This window comes from Haliotis rufescens, unplaced genomic scaffold (genome assembly GCF_023055435.1).
Source record: "Haliotis rufescens isolate VD_foot unplaced genomic scaffold, xgHalRufe1.0.p SCAF_39, whole genome shotgun sequence".
In the NCBI taxonomy this organism is placed as follows: domain Eukaryota; kingdom Metazoa; phylum Mollusca; class Gastropoda; order Lepetellida; family Haliotidae; genus Haliotis; species Haliotis rufescens.
Window position 1 is genome coordinate 4,004,227 of NW_025964101.1, and position 12,012 is coordinate 4,016,238.

At 40.5% G+C, this 12,012-nt stretch overlaps 1 protein-coding gene across 1 annotated transcript in view; it reads right to left on the bottom strand.

The window, feature by feature from the left end:
- The window catches only part of LOC124149175 (neuronal PAS domain-containing protein 3-like), a 38,061-nt gene that overhangs the window by 15,020 nt on the left and 11,029 nt on the right, over nucleotides 1–12,012 (bottom strand). Inside the window, exons 2-3 of the mRNA XM_046520581.2 lie at nucleotides 5,273–5,430; nucleotides 4,016–4,119 (exon numbers count right to left, since the gene is read on the bottom strand). Coding sequence (XP_046376537.2) covers nucleotides 4,016–4,119; nucleotides 5,273–5,430 — 262 coding nt within the window. The remainder of the gene's footprint in view (nucleotides 1–4,015; nucleotides 4,120–5,272; nucleotides 5,431–12,012) is intronic.

Consider the following 12,012-nt stretch of genomic DNA (forward strand, 5'->3'; position numbering starts at 1 on the left):
AATTGCGTAGATCGATGCTCATGTTGTCAATCACTAGATTGTCTGTTCCAGACTCGATTATTTACAGACGGCCGTCATATAGCTGGAATATTGCTGAGTGCGGCGTTAAACAACAAACAAAGACAGTGGTCAAGCTTTTTCATGCAACACTGTTAAATAAAGTGTGTCACCTTTGTGTGATCTTTGCCTCGGATTATAACTATGTGTAACAGTAAGATGTCTGGATAGTGGGGTGCATATACAGTAAAACCTAGTTAATCCGAAAACCCCGCTTTTCGGACCATTACTGCTGGAAACGCTTACATGTATACTCTGACATTATTCCGTAAAATGATTATTTAAACCGGACGATTTCTATTGAAAGTGAACTGTCCGGGTTATCGAGGTGTGACTACGTGGAAAACGAGAGGCGTGGTCACATGTAGTAGAGAATGCTGCTTCAGATTGAAACACCAGGCAAAGTTCTTGCAGCCTTTAAGTCATGTTTCTTGTGTGAAAATCAATAGACAGGGTTATATTATGATCATGTTTAGATTCAGCAAATGGTTTGTGTTTGTTTGTGTTTGTTTGTGTGCTTAACCCCGCACTCAGCAATATTCCAGCTATATGACGGCGATCTGTAAATAATCGAGTCTGGACCAGACAATCCAGTGAGTGATGTCATGAGCATCGATCCACGCAGCTGGGATACGATGACATTCATCAACCAGGTCAGAGAACCTGACCACCCGATCCCGTTAGTCGCCTCTTAATACAAGCATTGTCGCCTGTTACAGCTAGCATAGGTTGACGAATACCTATTCCAACTGGGATCTTCACGGGGACAATGGTTTGTCAACAAATACCACTCTTAAAGAAGTGTGCATTTTAAATTTCATAAAAAATTAGGAAATTTACAACGTTAACATTAGATGTAAAGAATAGATAGATACATCAAGCAGCCATAACCAACTACCAGCATCTCTCGCACCTACACAATAGAAACTTTGGTTTCCATACTGTCAGTTTCTCTTTCAAACCAGTCTGTCAAACAAAATATTTCTGTTGACAAGACAAAAAACATTAAATGAACATCATATATTGATTGTTTATGAATATGGAAATATATAGTTGGGGATTATATACAGTCATCTTCCCTTCACTGTTTCAAAGATATTAATATATATGTCTATGCCACCATACAGCTTCAGCTTATTTCTACTCGAGGTGCACCCATTGTACAAATAATGAAATTGCTTCCCAGTTTAATTTTCTGTTCGTATTTAATTAGCTTTGAGCTAAACATGTTTTATTTGTTATTAACCTATTTCTAATATACGGGTCTAAATAGCACTGATTTAATCGGTTCCCATCATTAGTGTCGGATAAAGCCGATTGTCGGATTAACGAGTGTCGGATTAACGAGACTTTACTGTACCTCCTTCATACTGAGTTAATTGTCTAAATAATCACAAAATAATCGATTTTTTATAAACTTTCCAAGTTTCAACAAAACCATCGTTCTGGAAGCTTATACGGATAGTCATGGAGGAAACGCCCCTTTGTCAGTTCAAGCTTTCCTATCCTGAGAACCTGGCGCAATGGACTTGGTATGTTTGGGTAGTGAGTTCAGCCGAGTGGCTTGTGTAGTGAGGGTGTTGCCGGGAGTGGGTGGGGCACTGGAGGAACGCTCACTCCTCACCCTCTCCCCTACAAGTGCCGCACTGTGGTGCTATGGAGGGCGGTTACGACCCAAGGCATTTATCTTCTCTGTCAGTGTAATCGCGGTGGATTTAAACTTGTAAACTCGACAATTAGCCGGCCCGCCACGGAAAACTGTTTGCCAGAATCGCTATCTGATCGGTGAGGTTTGTTTGCATTAGAGGATTTGTGTAAACATATATTGGATTTTGATGACTTATGACTTTTACCTGTATTAACTGAATCACAACGCGAGAAGCTCGCCACGAGAAGGTTTTTGAATAGGATTGTTTTTCAACTAACAAAGTAATAGGAAACGGTGAAACATGATTTAATGGTGATGTATCTCTAAACTGGTTCGGGTTTACAAATCTAGGCTGGCAGTGTGTCGATAACAGGGACACTAGAAAAGGGATATTTGAAGCTTTTTATGACAAGTCGAAATCTGCAATAGTAAGAATATCGATATTATTTTATTTCTTGGAAATATCTTTTGATAAATGTCCGAGATATCCTGATACATCATGAGTGAGTGAGTGAGTATGGTTTTACGCCGCTTTTAGCAATATTCCAACAATATCACGGCGGGGGACACCAGAAATGGACTTCAAACACTACCTATGTCGGGAATCGAACCCGGGTCTTCGGCGTGACGAGCGAACGCTTTAACCACTAGGCTACCCGACCGCGCCTGATACATCATGAACAGTAAGAACACTGTATATGTATCTCTAGAGTGAATGGGTGTGGTTTTATGCCGCTTCCAGCAATATATTCTAGCTATATCACGGCGGATGACACCAGAAATGGGCTTGACACATTGTACCCATGAAGGGAATCAAACCCGGCCTTTCGGCGTGTTCGAACAAACGCTTTAACTGCTTGGCTACCCCACCACCCCTTACTCCAGATCTTTTAATGCAAAAGGCAGAAACGGGTACCAGCCCCCATTCCCATCGAGTACCATCAAATCTTGCATGAGTCTCATTGATCACACCTGAAAAACGAATACTACTTAACACAAATCAACACCTGAATTTAAAGTACTGAATAAATATCGAAAAATATGATATATTAAAGGAATTATATTTACGTACGACATTATATTTTCACAAATGTTGAATCTGCGTACCAAATACGATTATATTTGCGTCCCTCATACCACACCGGTGAGTACCGAATACCCTCTAAATAGACCCCATATCCCGCGTACCAAATAATGTACGAGTATATGTATATAAAGAAGTCAATACAAAAAGCTGCATTTCAATTAGACTTCAGTAGTCTCCATTTTGTGATAATATAAAAAAAATATCAAATAACATTAAACAAACAAAATGCAACAGTAAATACATTATTTGATACACTGCTCCAACATCTTATACTGTTCTCATGCATTCGGAACAATCCAGGGAAGAGGGGAACCTCGGATTGTTTTCATATGGTGAACTTCTTCCGGTCTATATTTCAAGGTATCATTACAAGAGTACAGAGCCAGTTAGACTCCCACGTAACGATTACCAGAACACGCTTTGGTGCCGTACTGGACTGAAGTGGTTATTCGTTTACCTTGACCACCACCAAGTTGCCATACCCGTAAGGCTCATGATGTCAATCACTGGATTGTCTGGTCCAGACTCGATTATTTTACAGACCGCCGTCATATAGCTGGAATATTGCTGAGTGCGGCGTTAAACAACAAACAAACAAACAAACAAACAAAGATCCGGATTAGGATAGGTCTTCAGTAATACATGCTTGCCGTAAAAGGTGACTATGCTTGTCCGTAAGAGGCGACTAACGGGATCGGGTGGTCAGTCTTGCTGACTTGGTTGATGCATGTCATCGTATCATGATGTCAATCACTGGATTGTCTGGTCCAGACTCGATTATTTACAGACCACCGTCATACAGCTGGAATATTGCTGAGTGCAGCGTTAAACAACAAACAAACCATATTGCACACACCTGTACCGTTCTATAACCCAAACAAGAAATAAACAAATGCAAAAATATTAAAACATTAAACATTGTTCAAACATTTTATAATGTTGCCGGAAGCTCCCGTGCAATCGGACCAGAAAACAAACCAGAAAAGAGGGAAATATTATATCTCGGATTATTTTAGTGTTTATGGAAACTAGCATACTGTTGCTGCTACCAGGGAGCCCGGTGTTTATTCCAAGGTTCATAACAAAGTACAGTCGCTAGACCTCCCACGTCACCATTACAACACCACACTTTAGTGCTGCGGGGGACTGAAGTGGTGCTTCGTGTGTTTGCTTGACCACCGCCATGTTGCCTTTGTGTGCACACACCTGTAGCGTTCTCTCACCTGTATGCCGTGCTGTCCGTCGCTGACCGGTTCACTCTCCTCCTGCTTGTCTTCAGGGTCTTCTGCTTCCAGCTTGGCATCCTCGGTTTGGTAGAACCCGGCAGCTAGTGGGTGCAAGGCGAGCGAGTCAGTGCGAGAGGCGAGGTGAAATGGGAATCAATACACAATGCCTTTTAAAAGGGGTCAAATGTAACATACGTTATCTTTGGGATTACAGTTTCTAAGTAAAGTACAAATTCTAGTACCTTTTTGGGTTGAGTCCCACCCGGGACCCCAAAAGAACTAGAATTTGTTCTTTACTAAGAAAGTGTTATCACAAATAAAACATTTGTTACATAAAGGTGAAAGGAGGTTTCACGTCGCGTTCAAGATTATTGCACATACATATTGCACATACATAGCGAAGTACAAGACTTGTGTGTGTGTGTGTGTGTGTGTGTGTGTGTGTGTGTGTGTGTGTGTGTGTGTGTGTGTGTGTGTGTGGCTTCTTGTACTTGTCCGGAGTACTGCCAAGTTATAGTGCTAGCCAACAGTTTAACATAGATACCCAACTCCGACACAGTATACTGACTCCGAGCCGAACAGTTCTTGTTTTAGACTTTTAATGCCGAGCGCCAGGCAGGGTAACAACTACCATCTTTTAATGTGTTTCGGTATGACGCGGTCGGGTTCGAACCACTCAACCCACTGGATCACGGAGGCGGTCCCATTGTGGGCGAGGAGGAGTGTATGGATGAGTGAGTGAGTGAGTGGGCGTTTATTGCTACAGTCAGCAATAGTCCAGCTATATCAAACAAATTGTAGTACGTATTTGAGACATGTCGTCATCAGGACAGAATTTGATCTCAAAAGAGAACCATTCAGCCCCGGTAAAGTTCACATTTTGGATTTTTTTATGAATAATTTCCGATTATACTACTCTTGAAGGTTGACCCCGCTGACTCGTGAATATGTTTTTTTCAGACTGGTCCATATTCTGGAACATTACTACATGTCAAATGTTCTGTGATTAATTTCAGATAATATAGAAAAATCAAAACTTAAAACCAAATCCTTTACCCCGACTCGTTACTTCGATGGAGTAAAGTATCTAACTGGAATAAAAGATCTGATTTTATAGCAACGTATACAAAATTATCAAAATGCTCTAGATTGCCTTAATTTCATTTTGGTTAAACAAAATATCCGAATGATATATTTCATGTAGGGTTTTTAAACAAAACATCACTTTATGCCATCAGTATAACCTTGTCTTACCTTGGAAAAATATCTTGGACCGGAAGTACGAGATGACAAGGCGAAAGACGGTCTGACTGTCGAGTTTCCTGCTGAGGGCTGTTCTGTCCACCGGAAGTAGAGCTTCCAAGGCCTTGATCTCAGTTCTTAGTTTATCTCGATACCTTTTAGACTTGAAACTGAAATGTAGGTTTTATTCTGAAATGGTTTTCTTTCCTACCAACGACATCAACAGGTTTCAAAATATAACACTTCAGACATCAACACTATACTATAGTGTAGCGCAATAGCTAAAAGCTAGGTATTCTCTGTTGGTGAAAACAGAGACCATATAATATTATATGGTCTCTGGTGAAAATGAACAAGATAGTCTATCGCGCTGGCATCAAGTATCTCCAACCCATAGGGCTAACCATCTATGCGATGGCAACTTCTGGGGATGATGCTCCTTCCTTGGCCACTGTTAAGAGATGGGGAGCGGAGATCATGAGGGTAAGATAGAGCCTCGAAGATGATCCAAGACCTTCAACTGACATCACTAAGGAAAATGTTGATAAATCGAGATAAGATGATGGATGATCGACGACTCACCAAACGCTACATATAGTAGATATCTATCATGAGAGAGATGGGAGCAGTCGGAGGAATGAACTGGCCATGCCATACGGTTTCAGCTCGTTGGGCTCCAAGGTTTTCGACTCCTGGGCCCACTTGCACAAAGCGATCTTAGCGCTAAGACTATTGTAAGCCTATGCTAAAGTATGGGAGTTACGATCATCTTAGCGCTAAGACTATTGTAAGCCTATGCTAAAGTATGGGAGTAACGATCATCTTAGCGCTCAGATCGCTTTGTGCAAGTGGGCCCTGATCAGAAACGCTCCAGGTTCATCATCTCTCGTTAAAATTTAGGTTTATATTATAAGTAGAACCAGCTGATTTTGTTCAATGATTTGTAACTATGAAAGAGTCTTGAGTTCGCCACTGTCATCCGGAGACTAAACAACAGTCAAAGCAGTGGAAACGTACGTCTCCTGCTCCGAAAAAGAAGGCATGTTCTGTTCCAACAGTAAAGTGGACTCCGTCCCGAAAGGTCAGACCATTAATGGCCAATATTATGTTAATCCGCTCAGGCAACTGCGTGAGATCCTCAAGGTCACTGCATGTGTGTTGGTGAACCAGTACAGTGCACCTGTATACAAGTCTGTTGTGTATGTGGCTGCAATGCATGGCAGTGGCTTTGAACTCCGTATTCTACAGATTGGTCAACGCCAGAGTTCCACCATCTTCCCGAGACAAGAGAGTTAACTGACATTAAAAGTCCAGTTTCCACCTTTGCCGAACCATGCTGGAATTCCTGGTCTCGATCGTAGCGGCACCAGTGACTTTTTACACCAACAGCAGGCATTCCAGCAGAGTGTGTGGACCTCGGAGGGGAGTCTGCTGAAATGTGATTGGCACCATCAACTCCAGCGACGCAGTAAATCATAGAAAGGTTCAGAACGTTTCAGCCACCCTCGTATCTCAGGTTTGTCGACCGTGCCCGAAATGCTCGAACGTTCCAGAGAAAATTCGTCTCTTAGAAAAGTTGAAGATGAATATCGCTTTTTAATCATACCATCAGCTTAAGTTAAATGTAATTATTTACATGAACAAAGTTTTCAAGATGCACAAAACCGCAGCAGAAAGTATGTCATCCAATGATCGTTTAAAATCAGAACAGTTACCAATGTATATATATATATATATCATGCGTCAATCGTTCGAATCACGGTTCATCCCGATTATATTTCTGGGTGTGTCATCACCATACCCGTGCTCGTGGGTTTCCCCAAAGTGGTATACGCCTTAGACCTGCACCAAGTCGGACTTTCCTCCCACATAAAGCTGAAACGATACAACTGGAATACTGTTAAAAGCGGCGTTAAACCCAACTCACTCAATCAGTTAAACCCAACTCACTCAATCAGTCTCCAGGATTGAAATTGAAAGAACAATACCGTCATGCTTCCCTTTTAATTTACGAACCAGTGTATTATTACATGACTGTGTGGACATGATGCCTTGAATACAATAGTACACTTTCGCTCTGATCAACGATCATAAACAGAGCGAATGTGGAATTCAAAATCCACAACCGGCCGATCCTGTCACGGCCAAGGGGCGCAACTTTACACATCGGAGTGCGTCGCCTAACACCACAGGACAACTAATGCCCCCGAAAGAATACAAAGAAGTCTGTTGAGTAAACGGAAAACAACCCTGTTATACCTATCATATCACAGAACGATAAGCGTGGTATGTGGAAACTGTATGATGTCACCAGATCGGAAAGGTCGCCCCAATTTTCTCTTACAGATAATATATTGGCGACTTGAAATCTAAATTAACATAAACATATCAACAAATATTCCTCTATATCTCTGTTTTTTATCATAGTTTATGCACACTGGGAAAACTGGGAGCTTTAGTAAGTAAAACGCAACGTTCTCGTTGACATTGTTGTGTAAGCAGCGCTGATGACTGAACATTTATAAACGACTGTTTGACAGATTCCACACCCTGCGTGGGGTCGGGGAGACATGTGTCACCCACAAGGAGGGGGTGGGTCCCAGATTAATCATACACACTGGGCAATCGAGATAAACTATATTTATCTTAATCCGGCCTGTCGTCAACATAACATTCGTTATCTGAAGATGCTTATGGTTAAATCATGTTCGGGCAATGGCTGGTTTATCTTGTGACAGATATTAGCTGCTAGACTGGAGCAGTCTCCATTATATATATTATAATAAATACATATAATATCTCACATCACCTGAACAATAAAAAACCGTAAGTAACAACAAAATAATTTGAATATTATTTTTCAAAAATTTGATAAAATAGAGTCATTGGTTTTTAAGGATTTTATTGCTACTGTGACGAGGAAAAGATATTATTTCTTATTCTGTAAGCTTTTAAGATCTATTTAAAACAACGCTGCTTCAGGCTTAACTAGTTTAACATGGACTTCGTCAGGTCGCTTCACATTTCTCGACAGTCCTATATAACACCATCCTCCCTATCTCCAGGGCTAGGATTTCTGTAAACCTGCACTTGCCCTAGCCCGGGAGGTATAGGGGATGATACAACACGTGCATACACCGTGTCTAATGTCTATGTACATGTCACGTCTCAACACCAAGTGAACTGTGGAACTGGGAAATACATAAGCACATTAATGTACCATACGTCTTAGTGATTTCTGTCTGCAATGTATTGGTTCAGTGTGTTTTGTTAAGTGTGTCTACTGTGTTGTCTTCGTTTCATACAAATGCATTATAAGGCTGTGGCCCCTAACCTGAGCCCCACGGGGTGTATACTTTTAAGGGGTGATGGGGTAACCTTGTGGTTAATGCGTTCGCTCCTAATGCCGAAGTCCCGGGTTCGATTCCCCACATGGGTACAATGTGTGAAGCCAATTTCTGGTCATATTGCTGGAATATTGCTAAAAAGGCGTAAAACCGTTCTCACTCACTCGCTCTTAATTTGTTTTGCCGTATGATAATTTGTGTATCCTGGAATAACTGCCCTGCGGTGATATTTCCGATATATTGCTAAAAGTGGCGTAAAAACCAAACCTATTCATTCACTATATGTTTACAGCTAGCAATCAAATGAACTATACGAGCGTGTGGCAAGATGGGCAACACGTATTCTCTCAAAAACGTGATTCTTACTAAGACAAATAACCGGTTTTGGTTTACATTCTGTTGAAAATAGTTCGTCCTTGAAGATTTGGGGAGTGAGTATGGTTTTACGCCGCTTTTAGTAATATTCCAGCAATATCACGGCGGGGGACTCCAGAAATGGGCTTTACACATTGTATCCACGTGGGGAATCGAACCCGGGTCTTCGAGGTGACGAGCGAACGCTACCCCACCGCCCCGTGTCATTGAAGATGCAAGAGGTACGACAATGCACACCGAAATACCTTTTGATGTGATTTAGAAACTTTTTTTTTTTTTTTTTTTTATAAAATGTGGAATGACGTCATATTACTTTTAAGTTAACAAACCCATTCCCCATCCAAGCTGACAAATCGCCACTCTATTTCATTTTTTTTAGACCATATTGTTACAAAACCGAAAGTCCGAAAAATACATATTTATTAGTTGATAATTATCAAAAAAAGTTTCAATCAGCTAATCGAGGCACACACAGAGAAAATTGCCTTTTGTTTCGACAATTATGACAGGTGTGGGGATTCAAAGGGTATTAGATAATGGAAACTGCGAAGTCACCCTTATGAATACATGAGGAGATTGAAATGAGGTCTGTGATGGGCCGCGATCGGGGACAGTAAAGCGCTCAGTCAACACGACAAGATGGCCGCCATGTTTGCCTATCACGCGCCAGTCACGTGACCTGTCAACACGTTCTATTACGTGCACGCATTGAACAAACATAGACTGGATGTGACTTTAGCATTTAAATCACTTCCTGACACTTCCATTACAACAGGATTGAAGAGCGATGGTGTTCTGGCCATAAATAATACGACCTTATTAATAATTGTAACCAAAGGACGAATTCATTGTTTTAACTGAACTTAAAACATATGTCATTGCCAAAAGAATAACCTTAGCTGCATGCACATGTTGATTATTTTGTTGTGTTTACCATCAGACAAAATGAACATTTTATGAGAATTACAGCTTTGAGCATTACCCCCTTTTTGGTGCGGAAATATAACGCAATTTGAACTACTACTACTACTACTACTACTGCTACTACTGCTACTACTACTACTGACTACTACTACTGACTACTACTACTACTACTACTACTACTACTACTGACTACTACTACCACTACTACTGTGAAAATCAACCGCATCACCATCGTAAATACAAAAACGATTTCAGTGAAAAAGCAGCCAGCCTAACATATTTGAAATCTATTACTGTGTCGCACTAGCAGTTTATAAATCATAGGCAATCAGGATTCGCTTGAATCTCTTTGAAGACGTTAACACTTTCACAATTAAGTTTTGAGTGCGGGGGGTATTTCTCAAAACTTAAAGAATTAGTTTTTTTTATCCTACACTTAACTTTTAAACATCTCCCTAATAGTGACGACGTGAAGTAAGTCCATGGCGCCACCAATATACTGAACACCATATGTTAGGGATCATGAGTATTTTGTGAATCCCATTGTACTGAAGACCGAGCACACAGTTTCATAAAAAATATCCCTAAAAATATCCAAAACAATATTCAGAACCCTAACGTTTTTGGTTCAGTATACTGAAGTTTGTGGTATAATGCCATATCTTGAATAGGGCAGAGATGATGAGGACCTTTTATCAGTTACTTCATCTGAATTTAAAGAGAAATGAGCATCACATCCTATGATCCAGTGATTAATATCATAAGCATCGATCCGCGCAATCAACCATGCATCAACCAAGTCAGCGAGCCTGACCACCCGTCCCGTTAGTCGCCTTTTACGGCAAGCATGTGTTGCTGAAGGCCTATACCATCCCGGATCTTCGCAAACTCAAGGTAAAAAAACCCACATCTACGATACCCGGATGAAATACACAACAATCGAATAACCATATTTTATTTGTTTCATTCTTAGTCACCATCAAACATGGTTTAACTTTCTTTTGCCTGGTAGTTAAGTTGCTTGGCAACTGATTCTCCTTTCAAATAATGCCCAATGAATATCATTTTCAGTTTCTCCGACGTGCATGCAACGATATAAGGAAGGGGTATATTCCAGAACAGTTCTGTAATCATATAAATATGTAATTTTAATGATAATTATGAACTGTAAATAGATCTTTGACAACATGAGTATCTAGGTTTTTTTACGCTTATAACAGACCCGTGAACATCCGGGTTAGAATAGGTCTTTAGCAACCAATGCTTGCCGTAACAGACTATGCTTGTCGGGGATCGGGTGGTCAGGCTCGCTGACTTGGTTGAAGCATGTCATCAATCCCAACTGCGTGGATCGATGCTCATGATATCAATCACTGGATTGTCTAGTACAGACTCGATTATTTACAGACCACCGTAATATAACTTGAATATTGCTGAGTACGGCGTTAAACACACAAACAAAAAAGCTTTATCAAATGATAAAATAGTCAGTCTAATCGAATATTTAGAGAATATTTTCTTGTCAAATAACGTGTTCATCTCATCCAGTGACATGACACGAGTGGCGCAGAAGATATCTTCTAACATACATCGACCCTACAAATTGAAACGTATAACTAAGTAAACGTCACGAAAACAGCGCCAACAAACACTGTTGAAGTGTCTGTACTTCCAAAAAAATCTTACGAAAATAGTGCTACGACACTGTAGCTCACCTGGTTATGTTGTCAAAAGTTTGAAATATCTTTAAGAGAGTTACTTAACAAAAGTTGATATTCAAATAGTTTCTGCACAAACTGTGAGGACTAAAACCTAACAATAAAATGTAATGATCTGAATAAAGTACGATGCCGTAACATGCGGAGATATACATGCCAAAGTTCAGCGCCCTCAGGAGAAAACGTATAATCAGCAAATTATGCATTTTGAGAGAATTTAAGAGCATCTTCAAGTAAGCTCAAAATGTAAAATATTGCGAAAAAGGGAACATGTGTTGAATCCCACGAATAAATACAACATTTCGTGACATTTTGTACAAACATGGCAGAGTAATGGCTACTAATAACTCTTTCAATATGGCTACCATGACGGCCATCATGAAAACCC